Here is a 22,725-nt window from a genome sequence, read left to right as displayed (position 1 = left end):
AAATAGACCAAGAAGTTTTGCTTACTTCTTCTGCAGACTTACTTCGCAAAGGATAGAACTTAACATATCGGCTGTAATGATCAATTACAGTCAAAAAACATATCTATAACCATTTGCACCAGATAGCATATCAGTTAAATCAAGACTGATTCGCTCTAAAGGCTTAGTTACAGGAGGCAATTCTTGGAACTGTTGTTGTAAAGAATACTGGTCTTTATGTTTTTGACATAACAACATTCACTTATATATTTAGTAACATCTGTACGCAATGAAGGCCAATAGAACAAGTTTTCAATAGCATCAATTGTTTTGCGTATACCTAGGTGACCTGACATTGCTTCATGACCTAGCTTCAAAGCTGCCTTTGTTAAGTCCTTAGGAACTACTAATTTCAATTGAAATTGAATTATCAACTTTATCTGCACTGAGATATAACAATCCTTCATACAACATGAATTGATTAATCCAAAGCTCTTGGAAACCCTTTTGCGCGTATTTACCACCACCTCAGGAAAGTTATTAGTTCCGCCCACCTTTGGTTCCTCTAATGCTTTTCTTTGAATCATCTTTACTCAGACCAGATTAATTGTCCCTACTCTGATGAAAGACTGCTCTGACTGGTCTCTACTTTAGCTGATCTGCCACCTGGTTATCTTTACCTGGCCTATATTCTACCTTGAAACGGTAATCCTGCATCTCAATTACCCATCTGCTCATTCTAGGTGACTTTTGTTTTTCTCGGTTGAACACTGAAACTAGAGGCTGACGATTCTGTGTGAATGGTAAATGGAACACCCACAGAAAATGATGGAATCTACGACAAGCTAAGACAATAGCAAGTGCTTCTCTGTCAGTGGTTACTGTACCGCTGTTCAACTGGCTTCAGCTTCTTAGAGAAATATCCAATGGGTTTTAACTGACCATCTTGTCTCTGCATCAAAGCAGCACCTACATGATCTAAACTAGCATCAGTGAATAATTCAAAGGGTTTGGTCATCTGAGCCTTTACTAGCACTGGAGCAGTGATTAATGCTAGTTTCATCTGTTCAAAGCTGGATTGACAATCTTTTGTCCACAAAAGGGTTCTTTTCTCTTTTAAGAGATTAGTCAGGGGAAACAAGCAATTTTTAGCATAATCCTTAATGTGTTTCTGTAAAACCCACACTTCCTAGAAATCTCCTAGTTTCCTTGACATTATTAGGGGGTTTCATTTCTTGGATGCATGATATTGTCTGGAGTGGTCTACACATTCCTAGAAATCTCTAGTTTCCTTGACATTATTAGGGGGTTTCATTCTTGGATGGCACTGATATTGTCTGGAGATGGTCTACAAAACCATCCTTGGAAATTATGTGACCTAAGAATTGATTTCCTTTTTTGGCCTATCTGACATTTCTTTAGATTTAACTTCACTCCTCTTTCACTGAAAAGTTTGAATAGTTGGTCTAATCTTTTCAACAAGATTGGAAACTGGGAGCCCAAACCACAATATCATAAGTAAGTTTCTTAACCACCTTTTTTAATAAAAGAGGAGCCAAGATATAGACACGATACGTGAAAATATAGCTGGACTGCAACTTAATCCAAAAGGAAGGCGGTTTGAACTATACAGTGAAACTCCATCACTAAAAGTTGTTAAATCTCTACTCTCTTCATCTAATTCCAATTTGATTAGTATGCATCTTTTCTATACTAAGGAAGCATAATAATGGTTTCCTGCAAGCTGTTTCTACCATTTCTTCTAATCTAGGTAAAGGGTGAATATCAACCTGAAGGTGTGTGTTGACTTTACGGTAATCAAGGCACATTCTCTGAGTATGATCTGGTTTCCTAACAAGTACAGGGAGGGCTAAGCCCATGCAGCACTGTGAGGGTTCTATTATTCTTCTTTCTTCCATATCTTCTAACATGGTGTCAATAAGGGTTTTGGCTTTTCAGGGTATCGATATATGGGAGACCTAACTGCTGAGGATCACTTACAGCAATATGAGCTTGTACATCTTTGTAACTTTCCAATTCTTTTTCTTCAAGGATGAACACTGAATTATTAGCAACCAACATGTCACTTAATTCTGCTTGTTGATCAGCAGTAAGATGGGAATTATCTTGCTGAGAAAGCAAATACTTAAGCTTTTCTTCTCTAGTATTTCCTGACTTGATATTAACATTAATACTAGGAGGAACTAAATCATTCTGAATTCTAGTTTTCCTGCATTTTGGAACTGGCTGATCAATGTCTTCTTCACTGATTATCCTATAATACCCTAATAGAGTTCCAACCTTCATTGTCATCCTGGCTTTAGTATTATTGACAAGTGGCAAAAACACTTCCTGAGGCATCATTAACCTTAAGGCATAGTGCAGACTGAGTTTGACACCCTTAAACTTCAGGTACAAATTCTAACAATGTGTTAGGAGGTTCATCTACAGGTAAGGGATAAATACCAGCTATATACTGAGGTAGAATAAGTTTCCTTTAAGTCTAACCTGAGCTTTATGAGGAACATTAGGTTGAAGTACTTTAATCTGCCTGACCCTTTTATTAGATGGTCTAGGTTTCAGATACCTTACTGGATAAATGTGTCTATCCCAAATAATAATTTTATGTGCATCATCCCATGTCATTGGTGCAGACCTAATCAAATCGGCTCCTAACAATAAGTCTGTGTCCAGATAACCATCAGGCACAACAGAAAACAAATGGGTAACCACCCTGGAACCAATGTGAACATCCAAATACACTGTACCAAGAACAGGGAGAACATGTTGAGTAACTCCAGTAAGTTGTGGTATATTTCTCATTTGATTACACTGTAAACCTAAAGTTTCTATGAGTTTCTTCTGTGCTATACATACTTCACTACCCGTATCAATTAAGGCACAACACATTACATTGTTAATCATCAAATTGATAGAAGGAGACCTGACACTTGGGCTTAGTCATTCATTCTTAACCTGCCCTGGACATTTTGCTGAACCTCTTTTACAATTGGTTTGTGACAATCAAAACAAACACCTTTTGGAGGGTTACGTGGACATTCAGAAAGTTTGTGATCTCTGACCTTACAGTAAGCACAGTACTGATTGTTTTTCTTTATTCCTACTAAACTTCTTAATCTTGTTAGACAAATCACTAATTTGCTTCTTCAGATCTGCAATTCTGTGGTTGTATTTGCATTACTATTTACTACAGGCTGTGGTTGGGAATTGCAATTATTAACAGGAAAAACTTTAACGTGGGTAACATCCCCACTTATGGTAGCTAGATGATACTCATATTCCACAAATTCAATGAATCTTTCTAAGGGTATCCTATCATCCAGGAAATCCTTGAGTCTTTCCTGGGATGTACTGCTAAGTCCTCTATACAGTTTCTTTTTCACAAGACTGTCAGCTTTGGGAAGGGAATCCTTAGGAAATTTCATTTCAAAAGCAGACAATTTACATTTCATTCTGTTAACAAATGCTCTAGGGGCTTCGTCTATACTGTAACGTTCCATCTCAATTTCCTGCCAAGCCTGCGTAATATTGGCTGAACAAGCAAAGTGGTGATTCAGTATGTCCTTAAACTGACTCCAAGATATGTTATTTCCCCTTTTTTCACCATTTCAGCAGTTAATAGAGTTGCAATTTCTTGTTCCAACTCTGGTAAGTGCTACTTGGATTCTATCAGTATCTGCAGAAACACAGAATTCTACTTGACTAAAAAATCTAGCAAGTCTATTATCAGTTTCCAACACCTTGGTAATTCTGACAATTTCAACATCAAAATATCCTTAGGTTTCAATACAAATCCCTTAGAATGATTATCAATAGGGTTATTCAGGTTACCTACTGGAACGAAGGGGTTATTGACTGTGTTACTTCCCTGAAATGGTATTACTGGGTATTACTGGCTGTGTACTATTATTTGATAAATTGTGTGTCAATAGTGAAGCTGGGTTATTGTGTGGTGTCATTGTTATGTCTGCTCTGTCTAATGTGACAAATGGGTTAATGTCTGAACTATTAGCCCTGTTAGGATTGGATGGTGTGGAAGTGACAGGTGTAGAGTTTGATAAATTAGCTATTTCCCCTTTTCAGCATGTCAAATAAGCTGATCACACAACGCTTGCATTTGTACAACCCTGAGTGTCCATGGCAGACAACAAATTATCATAAAAGTCTTCTCTCTCTATATCACCCTCCATTTTGCAGGCTATGTTATACAAGGAACACAGGTAAAATAATCAACATAGGCTACAATACAATAGGCTAACAGTACTAAGGCAAGAGTGACATAGGCATACTCACAGGGTTAGGCTATAATACCTGAAAATAAGTACAGAAATAAGGGTTTCATGACCAACTTTAGGACGTGAGGTTGGATATACCTATCTATAACAGATAAATACATCCCACCGCTGCCACCATATGTAATAGTATAAATCTCTCTTAATGTGATATCCTTATGACTCATGTATTTACTATACTGCATATGTATACAGTACTGATGTGTCAATTGTCCTGACTTAGACATTCGGAGGCTACCATACATTTTAGGACAATTAACTCAGACTAGCCTATACAAAAAAATTCAAACCATAGGCTAATATAAAGGTACCTCATAGGCCTAGGCTACTATACTTCGTGGCCTATCCTTAGCTGAACCGGTACTTGACGTCGGAGACGGTCGAATCTTCATTGTTGTAATAAGGGTTGAGGGAAAGGCTGGCTCCCGGGTTTTTTTTTTTAATAATATTTCTTCTTAACAGTAGGTGGATACATTGTAAAAGTAGCTTATTCCTAGCTGTACTCCTTCAATACCAGTTAGAACCAACACCGATCCCTATACTGGTTCTTACACAGGACCCCTATACTGGTTCCCTGTAATACAAACAGTTCATTTAGGATGGCAATCTCGTGCCAAAGAGCATGCATTCGTTAGGCCTTTAGGCTATGCTACCCATGCCTAACTTTACTGTTACACATCACAGTTAGCCTGACTTTATATGCATAACATGGGTGGAATTTACTCTAGAATTGACATTTTCATAAACATATGGAAGACTAATTCACATCTTAGCCTACATTTAATTGATGGTACAATTGCAACAACATGCAGACTCAACATAGTGCAACTTACGTAACAGTACCATTACAATTCTTGGCAATTGGCAGTTATATCAAAGTAAAAGTATAAAGAAACACTACCAAATGTTATGGCAACATATACATTATAAACTACGACAAGTGCATACCTTTTACAAGGGAGAAATACGTCATTTCAAATGAATATAAGGGGAGAGACATTCGTTTCCCCTCAGCGTTGCCGTACTCGTCTCGAACAGAGAGATTTTAGCTTTTGCAACTGCGCACTTGGTTACAGTTACGTACTTACGTACATACACTCGATCACAGACAATCTCAAACTTCGACTGGCTAACTTAACATCTTGATAAGATGAAAACCAATTCGGTTTTCCAGTCCACCAATTTCCATGAGTACTGTTATAAATGCTAAATGAATGATTTCCATCATTACACAAGCCTCCACAAAATGTGCTAGCAACCCCCCCAAGGACGGGGTACCCCCTAGTCCAAGCGTCTTCCAAATTGCCGCCATTTTGGACGCCTCCAACTCTGGAAGAGAAGTGAATGATGAAAAAACCTCACCCTTCTCGAGAACCGAAAAAGCTCCCGAGGAAGAGGGGGCTACATTACAAAAAATACCCTGGCGACCTCCTGATACTTCCATCGACGAATCAATGGAAGAAAAGGAAGGAGATGCAGGGACTAAGCTACTATGGGGGTTGACCACTGCGGAAGACGAAACAACAGGAATAGAGCGAAGCCCTCCCAAGTAGGAAGAGTGGAGACTCCCTGATGTTCCCTCTTACCATAAAACTTCCTCCACTGCTCCTTAGGCCATCCCCGGCATTTCGTACACTGTTTTGTAATCATACAAAACTTCGAACGACACCCACTGCATGTGATGTGAGGGTCTGTCTCTGACGAAGCCAAAAAACGAGAACGCGGGAACCCAGGAACTCCAGGGCACATACGCTGACGTCGAGAAAGAGCAGAAGCAGCCATACTACTAGGTAAAAACACACACACACACACACACACACTACAGGAAATGAAACGGGCAGAGAACCGGGAAAGGCCAAGAGAGGAAAAAAAACCCTCTCTCGTCCAGGCAGTTAAGAAAAGACTGGCGTTGATGATCAGCGTTTGACCACTCTTCATTCGATCTACGCATGCGTTGCCAGATATCACAAGATTCCTTGCTTTCATCTGCTTTTTAACCGGATCCAGCTAGGCGCTAGAAATTATCCTATTGTTACGACCGAGGGTTTGTTCGCGTACTACACTATTTCTGCCTAGCTTGGATGGATAGCCTGTCCTAGATGGGCAGCTTCACAAATAACTTTAACCATGAGCTCATAGATGGCCTAGCCTGGATAGACAGGCTACCGTGGGAGGAAAGTCTAGCCTGGATGGATAGCATGGACAGATAACCCAGCCTGGATAACCAACCTAACCTGGATGGAGATCCTAGCCTGGGTAGAAAACCTATTCTTGTATTTTTAACATTCACTTCCATGGGTGTGGCAGTGACATGGCACTCTTGGGAGTGGTTGTGGGGATAGAGTCAATATTTGCTGCAGAATGCCTAACCTGAATCATTGGCTACCATTGAATATCAACAAATGTAATTATTAGTCAGTCAAAAACTCTTAAGATCTTCAAGATGATGGAAATAAAGAATTCTCTCCTAGAAAAAATATCTCATGGTATAGGGATGGGCTTACTAGCCATGTGAAAGTTTTCCAATGAGTAAAACCCTAACATCAAAAACACTCTTGGGTTGATTTGTATATAGAATTTAGGCCAACAGCCAAGCACTGGGACCTATGAGGTCATTCAGCCCGGAAATGGAAATTGACAGGAAAAGGTTTGAAAGGCGTAACAGGAGGAAAACCTCGCAGTTGCACTATGAATCAAGTGCTAGAAGAGGGTGGAAAGTAAGATGAAGACAGAGAATACAGGTGGAAAGTAAGATGAAGACAGAGAATACGGGTGGAAAGTAAGATGAAGAAAGAAAATATGAGAGTGGGTACAGTAAACACTCTTGGCTTTATCAATTTTCATCAACTTCTAGGCCTATTGTTTATATATAGGTATATGAAAAGCAGGTCGCATAATTTTTTACATGAAGATTACAAACCTGTTTCCACGACACTCAATCGGGTCAACTGTAGCTAAACACGCACCCCCCTTGGGGATAGTGCTACACATAGGCCACGGTGAGAGACACAGTGGGCATTTCTTTGGAAATTGCAGTTTCCTACAATACTATTAACAATTTAACATTAGTTTTTGTTGGCCGGATATAATTACTATAACCTACAACTTACCTTTGTACTCTATCCGACGGTAAGGGGGAGTTCATGAGTCCTCATTTTGTTGGACACAAAGGGGGAAAGTTGGAAAAACACACGTTCTCAAATAATAATCCGTAATGACTGAATAAGCCAAAAAAAATATTGCAATACCATAACCAAAATATGAGTTAAGAGAAGTATTAGCTATCGTAATTTGGTGAAAATACTGTTACTTTGAGAATGTAGACCGAAGGGTGTTAACTCTTCGAGTACTTCTTGTTAAATAATATGAAAATGCAACTTGGGTATTTGCTGTGCGTGGGTATGGGTAATAAGGTCTCTGATTGGTTGGAAAAATTATGGGGGGATGATTTCACGCGTGGAAACTTGAAGCCTTAATTTCAGGGGGGAAAAAAAAATTTGCAATACTGAGTAAAACAAACATACCAACATAACCTAACCAAACCTAGTACAATGTGTTACCTGACTGAGGGGGAGGGGGGGGCCTTCCTGAAGGAACACTAACTTAAAGGATAACTAACATATACATTAGTATACTAACCTAATTTAACCTAGAACAACATGTTACCTGGACTCAACCTTAAAGCAACACTAGCATATAGGTTAGCATACTAACCTTACCAACCTAGAATAATGTCTTGCCTGCCTGGGAGGGACATCGCCCCCCTGAACCACCCTTAAAGGAAACCAAGGAACACTAGGCTAACTTAAAGGAAGACTAACATATAGGTTAGTACATATAGGCTAGCTATACTAACCTAACCTAACATAGAACGTGTTACCTATCGGGGGGGGGGGGGGGGGGGGGTCCACCCCTGGACCCCCCCCTTAAAGGAAGACTAACATATACATTAGTAGGTATACTACTAACCTAACCAACCTAACCTAAGTAATACAACGTGTTACCTGCCTGGGGGGCTTCGTCACCCCTGGAACCCCTCTAAAAGGAACACTAACATAGAGTATAGGGTAAAAAAACGCATGGTACAGGGGTGGACCATGTACGATCAATGTGTACAACCCCCAAAAAAGTACATTATAACGCGTCCTGACATCGGAGATGGGCATCAGACGCGACTTGTTGTTGGTGAGAAATGGAGCTAAAGAACTCTACTCCGGTGTCAGGACGCATTATAGTAATGTACCTTTCTTGGGGTTGTACACATTGATCGTACATGGTCCACCGCTGTACCATGCGGTTTTTTTACCCTAGGTAGCTACTAACCTAACCTAGAACATGTTACCTGCCTGGGGGGCTTCATACCCCCTGGACCCCTTTAAAGGAACACTAACATATAGGTTAGCATACTAACCTTACCAACCTAACCTCATCTGGAATACTAATGTGTTACCAGACTGGGGGGGCCTTCACCACCCCTGGCCTGGACCCCAATTTTAATGGAACCAAACAGCAAGGAAAATAAACCAATTCGAAAGACTGAAGTTTCGCCAACAAAATGAGATATAGGAAACTGTCATACGAACTATAATAAACATCTGAAGTCTTCGTATAAGCTCAAGGAGTTTAGAATCTAATATGGCGTCTCACCCACTAACTAGGCTATGCATCCTTTACGTTTGGACACTTTTCTTTCCTTCCCCAGTGCTCATTTAACAGTGGACTGAGCGGCAATTAATTATATATGTCATATTGATCGATATTACCCAAGATTGTAGTTGTCATCGGCAGAATAAATCATCAATACTAGGTAAGAGTCAAAATATGAGATGTGTAATTCCGGATTCACGTGATTCAATTGAAATGCTTTCTTACCATATAGCTAATCGGCGGTTTTTATCCATGCTGACATCACAACGGCGCTATTTGGATGTATTTATAACAATTTTATTCTTAATTCGCTCAAAAATACCACTTGAAATACGTGAGAATGGTTACTTACTACACTTGCCTCCATCAACGTTGCGAAAATTGGTGTGGGGATGGGATTGGGTCATTGGGATCATGTCATCTGACATGAGAACTTCCCAAGTTTCCAGCATTATCGTACATCTGGCTGACGCAAAACACTCGAGAGAGGATGACGCAAATTGTGAAGTAATAAAGATATCATTCATCATTATGATTACAACAATTATATATGAATACCTGGTACACTTCTCAGACACGTAATGTGTATGGATGAGTGTTACCAATTTCTGCCAGAAAGTTGAGTATGACAGTTTATTTAGAGTTGGTACGATAGTCAAGAATACGGGACGAATCAAAGACTATATACCTTCAGAATATAGTCTTTGGGACGAATGAAGGTCCTAAATCCAAAATTTGTACTTAAAGCACCAATTATATTTTACAAAACTTATACTATGTATGTAATGTATATTACACTATGTAATGTATGCTTGTAATATATATATATAATATATATATATATATATATTATATATATATATATAGATATTACTATATATATAATATATATATATAGATATATTATTATGTAATATATATATATATATATAATATATATAATATACTCAAATACGCGAAAAGTAAATAGTAATGCTCGCCATAAAAGCATTGAAATTTGTCTCACGGCAAAATACTACCCACTTAATTCGTACATCCTGCCGAGACACGGCAAAATATTTATCCATTTTGTTATAGTTAACCTGGAATCTAACTCTTTCTACAGTAGTATTTAGGTTGCTTATCGAGAATTGTATTGTATACATAATCTGTTTTTGCCATTTCAAACAGCTTGGTAGCCTAGAATACATAGCATAACTTGGTCACCATCCAGTTTCTCTTGGTAGCAGTTTTTTCCTCCATTTTTTCCCTCCGGTAAACTTGTAAGTATTCTTTTCAACTCTTAAATATATACCTTGTATAGTTCCAACAATCTAGCCATATTCAGAACATATTTTTTTGCAAGTTTTTAATTTCCATTTATTCAATGAACATTATACCAAACCAATAAGCCAACTTCGACTGTGCCTCATAACTTTTGCATTTAAATCTCTCAGCACAAAGCACCTACTATTTAATTTTCCAAACTCGGTCAAAGACAAATTCAGTCTGTCTCAAAATATTTTTTTCTCCTGTATTTAGTGGACCATATGCACTTAATAACACACCAGCTCCCATACTTACTCTTATCCCCTTCATCCTTGAACTAACACGTTCAAGGTGTGACAGGAGTCGTTTTGAAACGCCAGATCTACCACCTTCGCTACCTCAGCATCTTTCAACCACCCAGTTATTCAGAAGGTGAAACCTATTCATAAGGAACAAACCCACAGGGGCGGCCCCCATTGATTTTGTGTGAAGGATAAAAAAAGGCGGGAGAGGAATGAAGGATGTGGCTTGGAAGCAACAGACCTGTCTCATAAAGGCAGAAACTTAACATGAAACATGAAATAAAAAACAGACAGAAAGAGAATTCCAAAACTTGGCAACAGAGGAAAGGAGACAATGAGCAATCCAGGATGACTGATTTCCAAAGAGTAAATCTGGAAGATCGACAGGAGTCACCAGGAACTATATGGTACAGAATTACGTATAATAGTGAATGAGAAGGCAACATCACTGATCAAAAGAATTCATTGAATTTCCCTTTGCTTTAGTCCTATTAAAGAAAAAGACAAATGATGAAGTTTAGATGTGAGAACATTATTCATAACAGATGAACGAGGATAATATAAAGCCATGATGCCTGGAAGAAGAAAAAAAGAATGTACAGCAGCCAGGAAAACATCCATTTAACTCAAATGACTGTTACGTGACATTTCTAAGATGAACTTGAATTAACGTGAGTAACTAAAATGTTGGTACCTAGAGGTGAAGGGATAATTATATTTTCAGAAAAATAAATTGAAGCGGATGGAAGAGGAGGCAGAGATACTTGTAAGAATTGTCTTCACTTTGGTATTCTTGTAAGAGTGGTTTCCACTTCTTTAAATACTTGGAAAGGGTGATTACCTCTTAGTTTCAACTACCAATACTGTACAGACAATATTAATACGAATGAATATGCTGGGATGCAAAGAAAGTTACAAAATAATTTTATTTAATGTTTTACACTAAAGCAATGACTTGTACAATATTTGCATAACATCCTACTTTAAAAAGCAGAATGACTAAAGAGAATATGACTGAACACAAAACTATCCACATAGGAAGCACAGACATGTTGAATACATACATACATACGTAACTAAAAGCCAGCATTAAAAATTAAAGGTGGATAATTTACTAACAGGTTCCACTTGACAGCATAGTTTTGTACTAATGAACTTGAAATTTTAATAGATAAAAAAACTTTGTGCAATTTAAAAATATCTCACATTACTTCTGCACATAAAATAAAAGCAGTTTGGCATATGATATATTCAAATTGTTCAATTCTTAAAACTAACTGCAACGAGACACAACTATGGACATTTGTAACGTTCACTCATTTTATAGAGCAATCATGGGTTTCACATGGAGGGAGCTTCAACATTGAACAGAGTATTGAAGAGTCAGCTCTCCTAAATCTGGGATTTCCACTGGATTACTTTGACTGGTCATCCAGCAATTCCATAAAGTTATCTCTTGTACAAGACACTGCTGTCCCATCTATGTCATACTTGGTGGTTGTTCCACAACACAGTCTGAAAATCTGTAAATAACAACATAAATAGGATGAGTAATTTTGTAATTATGCTACAGGTCTCGCAACAAATGTATTAATCAGAAAAACTTGATTTTAACCATTTTTAGTGTCTGTACATAGGAATAAATTAATTTACTATTTTGACTTTGAAAGCTCAGAACTGTTATGTTTAATAACCAGAGAGTTTGTTAAATTCAAAGTTATGCACTTTAATAACTGTCCAAAACAAGAAAAAATATGAAAAACTCTTAACACAGCATCCAGTTTCCATTGTGAACCAAGTCTGTCGAACACACTCATTCATCAGCAATTGGCATATTCTTCATGCATGTCATAGCTACAGATTTTTTTCAAACAGAGGAATAACTTGATTGCTGTCCTCATTTTTTTTTATGCAAAATGAGGATGAATGACTGTGAGCTACTGAAGGATTCAAAGCTCAAACTTGAACCGTAGCTTTGGCATAGGTAAAGAACATAGACACACGCAGTAGTACCACTGGGAAACTTTATAAGATGATTATTTTGACTTGAGATCCTGGGGTACCTAACCCTATTTACATTGAAAGTTAAAGAAAACAGTTGTTTTGTGTTTGGCTATTCATCTCAGCAGAGAAGGCCAAACATCCTACAATGACTACAAAATGAAACCGTTTATGCTGTATAACAGGAAGTCTCGCTGTATCAGTTACAGAACATGTTAATACTATACTTATGAGGAACAGAATGTAAATCCAGGAAAATCAACCAACCAATTAAGTCTCAAAAAAAAGGTAGACAGTCATCCTCTTCACTGTGAAGAGGATGTTACCAATTCAAAAGGATGACATTTGCACTAATAATTCAGCAGTAACTTTCAACAAGGTAAAAAGGAAGATGCTAGCTGGAGCTAAGAACACTGAACATTTAGCAGATGTTTTAACTCATTTTACAGCATCATGACAAGAACATGAAGCGACTCAAGGACCTTTTCTAGAGAGTGAGAGGAAACTGGCCTTATTACCCACCATTCCAAGAGTTAAATCAGATGCAGCAAAGTGGAATTCCTTGTGCACGAGGTAAGCAGCCATACTAGAACTGCCATGGTTGAAGCACGACAGATGAGGATCCAGAATGCAACACCAAGACACAAGCAAATTCATTCATATGTTTGACAAGCTACTACAGGAAGTTTGTGAAAATCTACGCAAATCTTGCAGTTCCATTGATCAACCTCATGAAGAAGGGATGACTGAACAAAATGGAGGGGAAGGAACCTCAAGAAAAAGCATTTGATGGACTGAAGAAAGATTTAGGAAAAGCACCAATACGTATTAAGAGTATCAGGCTTCAATAAGGTTTTCATCGTGAGGAGAGATCCATCAAATGAAGGACTGGGAGGTATACTCCTGCAAGAGTTGGTGGATAGCATTTTCATGAATACTCTATTAAGCCATAAATACAATTCACTATACCTTGATGGCTCTGTGGTCTAAGTCATTGTCTATCAAGCCTTCTAAAGCAGGCACTGGTTTGAATCATATCATGAATGAAGCACTTATTATTTGTAACTACCCTTAAGTGTAAGTTGATCTCCAGGAATAGTAAATTGAATAATAAAGCTCTATATGATATTTATGAATATAAATAGTATATGTATTGTGTGTATATATGTGTGTACGTATATATAATTAATATATATCTATATATATATATATAATATATATAGATATATATATATATATATAGTAGATGAAAAGAGGGGGAATGGCTAATAATATATTTAGTGTCATGTAATGATAGTGAAGTCACATAGCTCTCCTCGCTTAGAGACAAGAGGTGGTGCAGTACAAGTTCACTCGGAGAACAAGCAACTTGACTCGGAGATCATTCCCCCGATCGTGAGGCATGTACGTTCGTTTGTACGCGTGTTACAGGCCTATTAGTTCAGGGTACTTGTGGAAGACGCATTCTTTGAGACGAACGATAATAGATCAAGTGGTTACTCCAAGTGTCGGGAGAAAACGCCCATCGTAAAGGTAGGACACATTCTATAAAAAAACTTAGAAAAACTGTTACCTTTTGAAAAGAGAGAGAAGTGTGAAATACTCTCTTTACGTGAATACTTTGAAAAAGAGTGATGTGGGGGATATGTTTCTATACCTATTATCTTTATTACAGATGGGTCCAATTCTATGGTTGATTAGAAACGGGATTCTCTAACCTGACTAATACGAGACTTTATGACATTTTTGGGTTTGGGAGTGAAACCTCAGTCAGGAGGGTAGAATGTTATCTTACTGGTTTCTTTATGGGTAGATTTGGGTGTTTATGCCATTATGACTTGTTAATCATTTTGTTCTATGTTATAACCAATTGCTTTTGGGAAATAAATAATATATTTTCTATATTTACGCAGTCTTAATAAGCCTCGTGACATGTTGCAGACAGGGCACCGTTGGCAACAGGTAAGAGTTCCCAGTTTGTGTAGTTTAGGGAATAAGGAGGGGACACACACACACACACACACACACACACACACACACACACACACACACACACACACACACACACACACACATATATATATATATATATATATATATATATATATATATATATATCTCTCTCTCTCTCTCTCTCGTCTCTCTCTCTCTCTCTCCTCTCTCTCTCTCTCTCTCTCTCTCCATTCAATAACTTTACAGATATCTGGTTAAAGGCATAGCCAAGGATTTAATATTTTCCTAAACAGTTTCAAAATGAAAGTAAAGTTTTTTTTTCTTTCTTTCTTTTTGGACTATTCAAAGTAAGAACAATTTTGCAACTTACCCGATAATCTCTTCGGAAGCAAACTGTTACTAAGAATATGTAGACACCATGAAGAGCATTAATGGCATCCAAAACAGCAACCCTGTAATAAAGGACTTGTGATTAATGGACATTACATTAGAATTTGTATGCTGCCCCAATGTGAAATACAAAATAGGTCCCACTTGATGATGCAGTTCTGAATGTTGAGTGAAATCCAGTTATATGCCACAGGCATTGTCCAGTTAAAAGTTAATAAACATTAGGAATAATTAACTTTTTTATGAATTTCTTAAATACTTAAATGCTTGAAGCATAGCATACAAGGACAGTGTTGTAGATTAAATTGTATTTTCCATAAAAAGTTATAACTTACTGTAGTTCATAACTGCTTTAAGTAATAATGTCTGTAAATAAAATAATTTCTTTCATGAGTCTTAACAAACAGCACTTGCTAGTTCCAAGCAGTAGGTTATTTACTGAATATGATAAAGATGAAAGCTGCTTGTTTCAGCTTCATTTACCTTATCTCTTCTGCTCTTTCGATCTATTACTCCAGGTAAGCAAGAGGCAATTAACCGTGTATTCACAGCTCCCCGGTATATATCTATTATGATCACTATCAGGTGGACACTTAGGTAAGATTACATCGCAGATTAGAGAACAAAAGGATGCTTGACCTTATTTCTATCAGAATTCAGTTTCAAGTATATTAAATTCCTTTGTTGGAAGGCAAGGTGTCATTCCTCCTTGTCAACCTCCACCTCAAAGAATATTGGGAAGAGAGGAAAACATCGAAAATAAGATCCAATTAGTCTTTCAAGCATGCATTTCCAGTTCAACATAACTGTAGTAGTGTAAAGCAATTAGAAATACACAGTAACTCCCTTGTTACCTACCATGTTACACAAGGGTCCTCCTCTAGAAGCCAAGTTAACATTTCTATCAGCCAAGTTATTCCCATGATGATGAACAGCTTCAAGAACAACCACAACCTGTACACAATGAAATATGTATCTTACAATATTTGAAACCATATAAATAATATTGAATGCACTGCAGCAATAAAAATACGGAAATTAAGAAGATGCAGTTAGAAAATTAGACTGTAGTATATACAAAGTAACACAGTTGATTATAGGAAATACAAATCCTTTGGAGATGAAAATTTCTTATAATCTACTTTCTTTGCCAAAACTAGTAAACATAATTAGTAAAGTTAACACATCACAACATAAACACGAAATGAAATTTTTAATATTTTATTCCAACATTTACATGTATCATTTCTACAGCATCTCTAACAATCTGCCATTAACCTGATTATGTGTTCTAGACTTTGTGTACTGTAGTATTTTGAAAATAACTGATAATTTTGTAACAAATTGTGGTCTAAATCAATTATGGCATTTAAAGCCAAGAAAATGGCCATTGGGTGATGTTAGAAACAAAGAAGGGATAACATGGAGAGCTGGAAGAACACTTGTCTCGTAGTGATGAGATATCTGTTACCTTGGTAACAAACTGGACTGTGATTAAAATGTATAAGTTTCTTTCTTCTCTATGCACAATTCTGTGCCAAAAAAAATCTGTTCTAATTCATGACTCTGTAAGTAATTTACTCACCCATCACTGTGATGCCTCATATCTTGTGTCTGTCTCAACCTCTTAGTAACCATCACTGCTGACGACAGGAAGAAGGTCAAGTTGACTATCAGGAGAGCTAACATGAAGCCATACTGGTACACCCACTTTGTTGTCCTGTCTAAAAGAATGTGAGCTTAGTTAATGCCTTTGTGACTGTTATACAGTATATATTTTCAAATTAAAACTTGACCATAATCCTCACTTATAAATATTGTACTTGTTTATTACATTTGTTCCAGGAATGCCAATAACATATACTGTAACTCTTGTATGACAAAGATATGTTTTATGTCAACATGAATACTGGATGCAAACTAAATTTTTCACCAAACCCATCATCAATGACACAAAGCCCTCATTCTTCGTCTGAATGTCTACAGGCATGTATGTTCTTGTCTTGTACACAGAAGAAGCAGATAAGCTAAGAACAATCGTTTGTGTGTGAGTACTTTGCACCCATTGGAAAATAATAATTATCCTCACTATCATTGACTGGAAGTGACAGCAAGAATGAGAAGATGGGAGGTGGGTAATTCATACTGATTCATGGGTTTGTAGTGAAGCAAGAACTTGTAAAATGATAATGACAATATGCATCTTCCATTACAGGTAAAACTTGTCCCACTATGACTGATGGTGCCATCAAGCACAACCCATAAACCTGTGCACAATAGTATCTCTCGGCTGAAAATTAGAAAATACAGAATATCTCAAGGTCCTTGCATTCAATATTGCCCTGATATCAATAGGGCTTCTTTTTTAAGGCTAAAAAAAATCAGTGGCTCTGATTTCATGTGCAGTCACTCTTGCTTGACTACATTATCTTCAGAAAACTGCATAACACCTGGAGGATGACAAGAGCAATGGAGAATGAAACAAATTTCCAAACTCCGGCTCACTAAGGCACGAGCAATTTCTTGTAATGAGGTGCTAGTGAAAGCTTTTCTAAGCTTTTCATTTTGATGCTGGCAACAGAGGAGACAAGATCAAAATTATAAAAACAAACCTGACTTAATGGCACCACCAATTTATATACCTATATAGTAGAAAATAAATCCACACATTAAAATGTCAGCAAAACTAATGTTAGACATCTGTGAAATGTAATTTAAAAAAATTGAGGTCAAAATAAAATGAACTCACCCTTAAACCAGCAAAGAGGAGGACGGAAATCAGGTCGCACTACATCAGCCTCTGTGGCATCCAAGATAACTCCAATCAGAGCCACCAACAAGGGACAACCCCATCCATAAATACTGTATGCCAAAAATACTCTCTTTTCTTCACGATTCCTACCAGACCTGAAAAGAGTAGAAACGTGCATTGTTAAAATACAATACTGTAGTGGCATGCATATTTTTTTCAGCTCTTCCCAAAAGACAGTAAACTCCCTTTTAAGAGGCATCCTTGGGAAGCAGAGTATGGTGTAATCTAAACATTTCTGTTATCTAGGAGTATTTTTTTAACAGTTGAACAATCCTAGGGTACAGATACAAAAGTGACATTTAAAACATTAGAGAAATAATGATAATTGATACATTACCATACTCATCTAACACATACTCCAATGACTAAGGGGGGTTATTGTAGTACAAAGTGCTGAAGACATGATGTATGCTAAAATGATTTAGGATTCCTATGCTATAAATATCTTGAGATTACACTAAATTTACTTTTTTCACACTGTGACTATGTATACAGACGAATTTCAATAACGAAACTAATGTTATGCAATAAACGCTTACAGCTTACACATATTATTCATTATAAGATGCACAAATATGCACATAAAAATCAACGTTGTTGAGACAAAGAACTAAGAGGTTGTAGGAGTATCTTGACCGAGACTGAGGTAAATGTGATGTTGCATCACTGGCATTCCCATGAAATATGCAAAGCTAATTAGCGTTATCCTTGAACGAAGCAGATGCTAAGTTAATGTTGATGAGGTCTTATCAAAATAAATTTGCAGTAAATAGTGGGCTGCTACAAGGGGATGTTACTTCACTTTTGTTGTTTACTCTTCTCATAGACTATAATGAAAAAAAGTGTTCTTCGATGGAAGAGATGACCTGGGTAGGAATAAGAGAAACTTAAGCAAATGACAGGGACAACTGACAGGATAAACTGTTTGGATTATTAAAGCAAGATAGAGGGTGTGTGTGGATCAGGTTTTCACTATAAAAACACTTATATAACAAGCTTGATAGTAGTGTACAAGCTCTATGGATACGGAAAGGTGCAAAAGGTTATTTGAGGGCAATTAATTTTTTCTATGATGATAGAAAAGTATGTATAGCTTATACTGATAGGAAGGGATGACTATACTCTGTGTTTTTCCATCTGTCCATCCGCCTGTGGTGTTTGCGTATGGTAACACTGCGTCCCGGGCTTTAGATAGTTACATTCAACAATGATAATAATATCCTATTTCAAATATTAACGGTGTACTTTGCATACAGTAACTTATTAAAACACTTTTCAGTTGCAAATGTACACCCAGATATCCTTTTAATTACCTAAAACTTACACATAGCGTAATTATTTAAAGCCGGGGACGCAGTGTTACCATGCGAAAACACCACAGGCGGATGGACAGATAGAAAAAAACAGAGTATAGTTTGGAGAATAGGTAAAGTAAAAGAGAGTGCAGGGTCTTATCATATTACTTGAAAGAGACAAGGGAAGTCCATGGAAGCCAAAGATGGAATGCATGAAGGGACTGCCAATCCTACTCTCTTTCATGGAGGTGAATGTTCATGTTTATTATGAATAAGAAAACATTTTCCAAGTTGCTGAGATGAATTACCGTTTGTTTTGAAAATGTAGAATGAGAAAAATTGAAAGGTGTGAGGTGAGAAGTGTGTAAATCACACAAAACGTGAGAATGTAGGTTGATGGTATGGTGAAAAGTATATAGTACTACATTTTTGAAGCATTGACCAGAAGGCTCAAAAGTATTGGAATGAAAGTGTTTTCAAGCGAGATGAAGAGTCTATAGTATCTAGGGAATTTAATGTCCTACTGATGGGATTCCTGTTCATGTGAATGAGGCAACTAAGGTAGCTTGCTGTTTAAGGGATTCACCTTCAATTAACAACTTATAAAGTGGGAAATACCTTTGTCTTATCTAAATCTGAAATTAGACCCTGCTATGGGATAATCTTCACATTATAAAGCATTATACATATTATATATATAAAATTCCACATACGTACAACTACAATATGTGATGTAGATAGAATTGAATGGCAGTAACAGCAATAATGAGCAAAGCATTACATACCTTAAACAATCCCAGATGTGATACGAGAGGACATTGAGCCAGAAGAATGTGGCAAGGATGCTCATGTTACTCAGGACAGCTGATGAGAAACAAAAAATCCAAGATTAACATTTTGAAGATAAAATCTGTAATCTGTTTTACAACCATACACAACTAGAGACCAAATTAGGTATCTTAACCTTAGGGTAAGAATATAACAGGTGACAATTACTAATATATGAAAAAATGTATCAATTATAAAACCATTAAAATAGTATATTGCATACATATACAAAATTAAAAGGAAAATATTGCTTCAGTAATACATTCCCCACAATCTTAAATAGTATAAAAAACATTATGAAAGTTCTATACAAATATGATAAATAAATGATGTGTATACATATACGTATATATTTAGAAGAGGTATAGGAACTACTATTTTCAACTTTATACCTATAGGAGTCTGTTCCAAGTGCAAAAAAATCTGCATGGTATAAACTAATTCCCTTATTTTCTCTTTTGATCTCTTGTTTAAAATGAAAACGAAATCACTTAAGTAAGTCAGGCTAGGGTGTAAGAAAAAAAGAAAAAAAAGGTGCAGGGAAATTCAGATTAATTTGGCACACAAACAGATCTGACGAAGGGAACTGAGAGAAAACCCAACTCACCTACAAAGGAGCAGGCGAAGGTAGGGAACGCCTCCCTGTGGTTCCTGTTGATGAGTATCGTGACAAAAGCGACGAAAATTGCAGTGACAAAAGATATAATGCAACGCCCCTGAGTGTTCGCTCTCAGCTCTGTTATGCTGACATATATAATCCACGTAATGGCCATGAATACGCAAGAGATACTCATGAACAACGTATCCACTATGAACTGTCTCCACCAGCAGCTGTCCTCCTCTTCCGCGTGACACAAAACTAATTTTTCAGACACTTGGTCGCCTTCGGCAAAGGCGTCTAGGCAATATTGATTTGGAAGAATGTCCTGAGAGTATCCAGGAAGAGCAATCTTGCCGGTTTCTAGGAGACTATAGTCATCATAGATTAAAGACACGGGGCATTCTGGGACGCCATGAACGATTAACAAGTTAGAAGGCGCTACGACAACTGAATTATCATCTTCAGAATGCAAAGTTGGCTCCCATGTAACGTCAATATGGGGTATTTGACAAGTGCCGTTGTATATCTGTCCTTCGGGGCAACACTTTCTGACGCAAAGTGCATTTTCACACGCAACTGCATCTTCCTTCCACTGGAGTACCGGGTCCTTGTAGCAAAATTCCACTAAATATTGGGGCTTCCCATTCAAGGTGCCTCCGTCAGCAGTGACATCCACGCAGAACTGTTGCACAAGCTCCCAAGTATTAGTGTCGGGAGAAAGCCAGTAGAGTATGTGCAGCTGATCATAAACGTGAATCTGAAAACCGTCGTCTAATTTCAGAGAGTTCAAAACATGATCATCGTCACACTCAAGGCCTAGGGTTCCGTTAAGAATGACTTCCCGCTCGACTAATTCTACTCCGTTGACGTAAAAGGGCAGCTCGACGGGGCCAGTGTCGAAAGGAACGCATGATTGGTTAGACAGGATGCCATATCCTGGTGGACAGCATTTCTGAAGGGTAAACGGTGGAGGATCACTCTGGTCCTCTGTTCTGACGCTGCAGATAGCAGACATCCACAGTCCTAAAAGAATGCAGTGCCAAGTGTGCATCGTTGTTTTCTTATGATAAACCATCGCTGCATTTGGTGACCTATCCTACCTCTGTGCAGTCTACCTTGCTTGTGTAACTTGTCAGTTACCTGATGACAGCCACAGACTAAATCTGTAAGGAAAAAAATACCTTTTTAATATAATAATAATAATAATAATAATAATAATAATAATAATAATAATAATAATAATAATAATAATAATAATAATAATAATAATAATAATAATAATAATAATAATAATAATAATAATACAGTCGACCCCGTATCGGCTGAAATCAACCCCCCCGCGAATAGTTAAATTCCGCGAAAACTTTAGTATTTCAATAGTTTTATCACAAAAAGTGCATTTAGTCATGAAAATAATATGAAAATAAGGTAATTAGTGAATATTTCCCAGTGAGAAATACCGCGAATATACGAATTTCCCGTGAATAATGTGTATGTATTCCAGAGAAATCCGCGAATCCGGAATGCGAATGCGCGGTCAACTGTAATTGGTGATACGTTAAAGCAATAATTGTCACACATGTTAAATATAGCACGACACATAAAATCATGTTCACATCTGCAAAATGATCTATAGGCGATGGCAGTTTACACAATATACAGTTCTACAATACACGGCCTACCAGCCGCCATTTCCCAAAATAGCGCCAACACTTACTTTCCTAAATGTGGCTCCTGTGCTCTCTCTCCCCGCCACCCCTTCAGATAAAACACTCGAGTTTTATGTGATCCCCAGACGCAAACCGCCCCCACCCCCTCCCCCCTAACACTCGCACCCTACTTCAAGAGGTTTCCTTTTTTTGTAACCCGACAGAACTAATAAAAGTCTATTTGTTTCTTTCTGCAGCGGTTTGGAAGGGCTGGATCGAGAAAACCCTGTGCCCCAATGAGATGGATTAAATGGAACGTGGTCTTGTCCTGGGATAATACACATCATTTTTTGCAGTGCCTAATCTATAGAGATGTGAGATGTATGTATGTATTATATATATATATATATATATATATATATATATATATATATATATATATATAAACCGATATAAATGGCTAAAACTGAGCCTTGTATTTCAGTGATAAAAACAGAAACCTGTAGAGAGAGAGAGAGAGAGAGAGAGAGAGAGAGAGAGCCCCAAACTCAACTGGTTAAGACTGCATTCAATATATAAATATAAATAACCTTAATCTGATCTTTATAAGTACTAAGAGAACTAAACTTTGATACAATGTGAATGTACACTGTATTATCAGTAAAAAAAGGGACGTATTTCTATTATAAATTACCTACTGAATCTGT

General features: G+C 37.3%; 1 protein-coding gene and 1 long non-coding RNA gene across 4 annotated transcripts in view; both read right to left on the bottom strand.

Annotated features, from left to right (window-relative positions):
- LOC135210275 (uncharacterized) overlaps positions 1-9,467 on the bottom strand; it is a 78,476-nt gene extending 69,009 nt beyond the window's left edge. The window contains exon 1 of one of the 3 annotated variants that reach the window (XR_010313481.1): positions 9,292-9,467. This is a non-coding gene — a long non-coding RNA (uncharacterized LOC135210275). Of the gene's footprint in view, positions 1-9,164 lie in introns of all 3 variants that reach the window. The other 2 variants (XR_010313480.1, XR_010313482.1) reach the window with 2 other exon arrangements.
- Positions 9,468-11,401: 1,934 nt separating this feature from the next.
- LOC135210271 (probable G-protein coupled receptor Mth-like 3) overlaps positions 11,402-22,725 on the bottom strand; it is a 32,125-nt gene continuing 20,801 nt past the window's right edge. Inside the window, exons 2-8 of the mRNA XM_064243141.1 lie at positions 20,376-21,532; positions 19,726-19,804; positions 17,583-17,740; positions 16,419-16,557; positions 15,692-15,787; positions 14,814-14,895; positions 11,402-12,012 (exon numbers count right to left, since the gene is read on the bottom strand). Of these exons, the coding sequence (XP_064099211.1) occupies positions 11,905-12,012; positions 14,814-14,895; positions 15,692-15,787; positions 16,419-16,557; positions 17,583-17,740; positions 19,726-19,804; positions 20,376-21,444 (1,731 nt within the window). The 5' untranslated portion in view covers positions 21,445-21,532 and the 3' untranslated portion in view covers positions 11,402-11,904. The remainder of the gene's footprint in view (positions 12,013-14,813; positions 14,896-15,691; positions 15,788-16,418; positions 16,558-17,582; positions 17,741-19,725; positions 19,805-20,375; positions 21,533-22,725) is intronic.

Source organism: Macrobrachium nipponense, chromosome 39 (assembly GCF_015104395.2).
Source record: "Macrobrachium nipponense isolate FS-2020 chromosome 39, ASM1510439v2, whole genome shotgun sequence".
Lineage (NCBI taxonomy): Eukaryota > Metazoa > Arthropoda > Malacostraca > Decapoda > Palaemonidae > Macrobrachium > Macrobrachium nipponense.
Note: the sequence above shows the minus strand (reverse complement) of the source record. Positions and strands in the feature narration are given on the sequence as shown.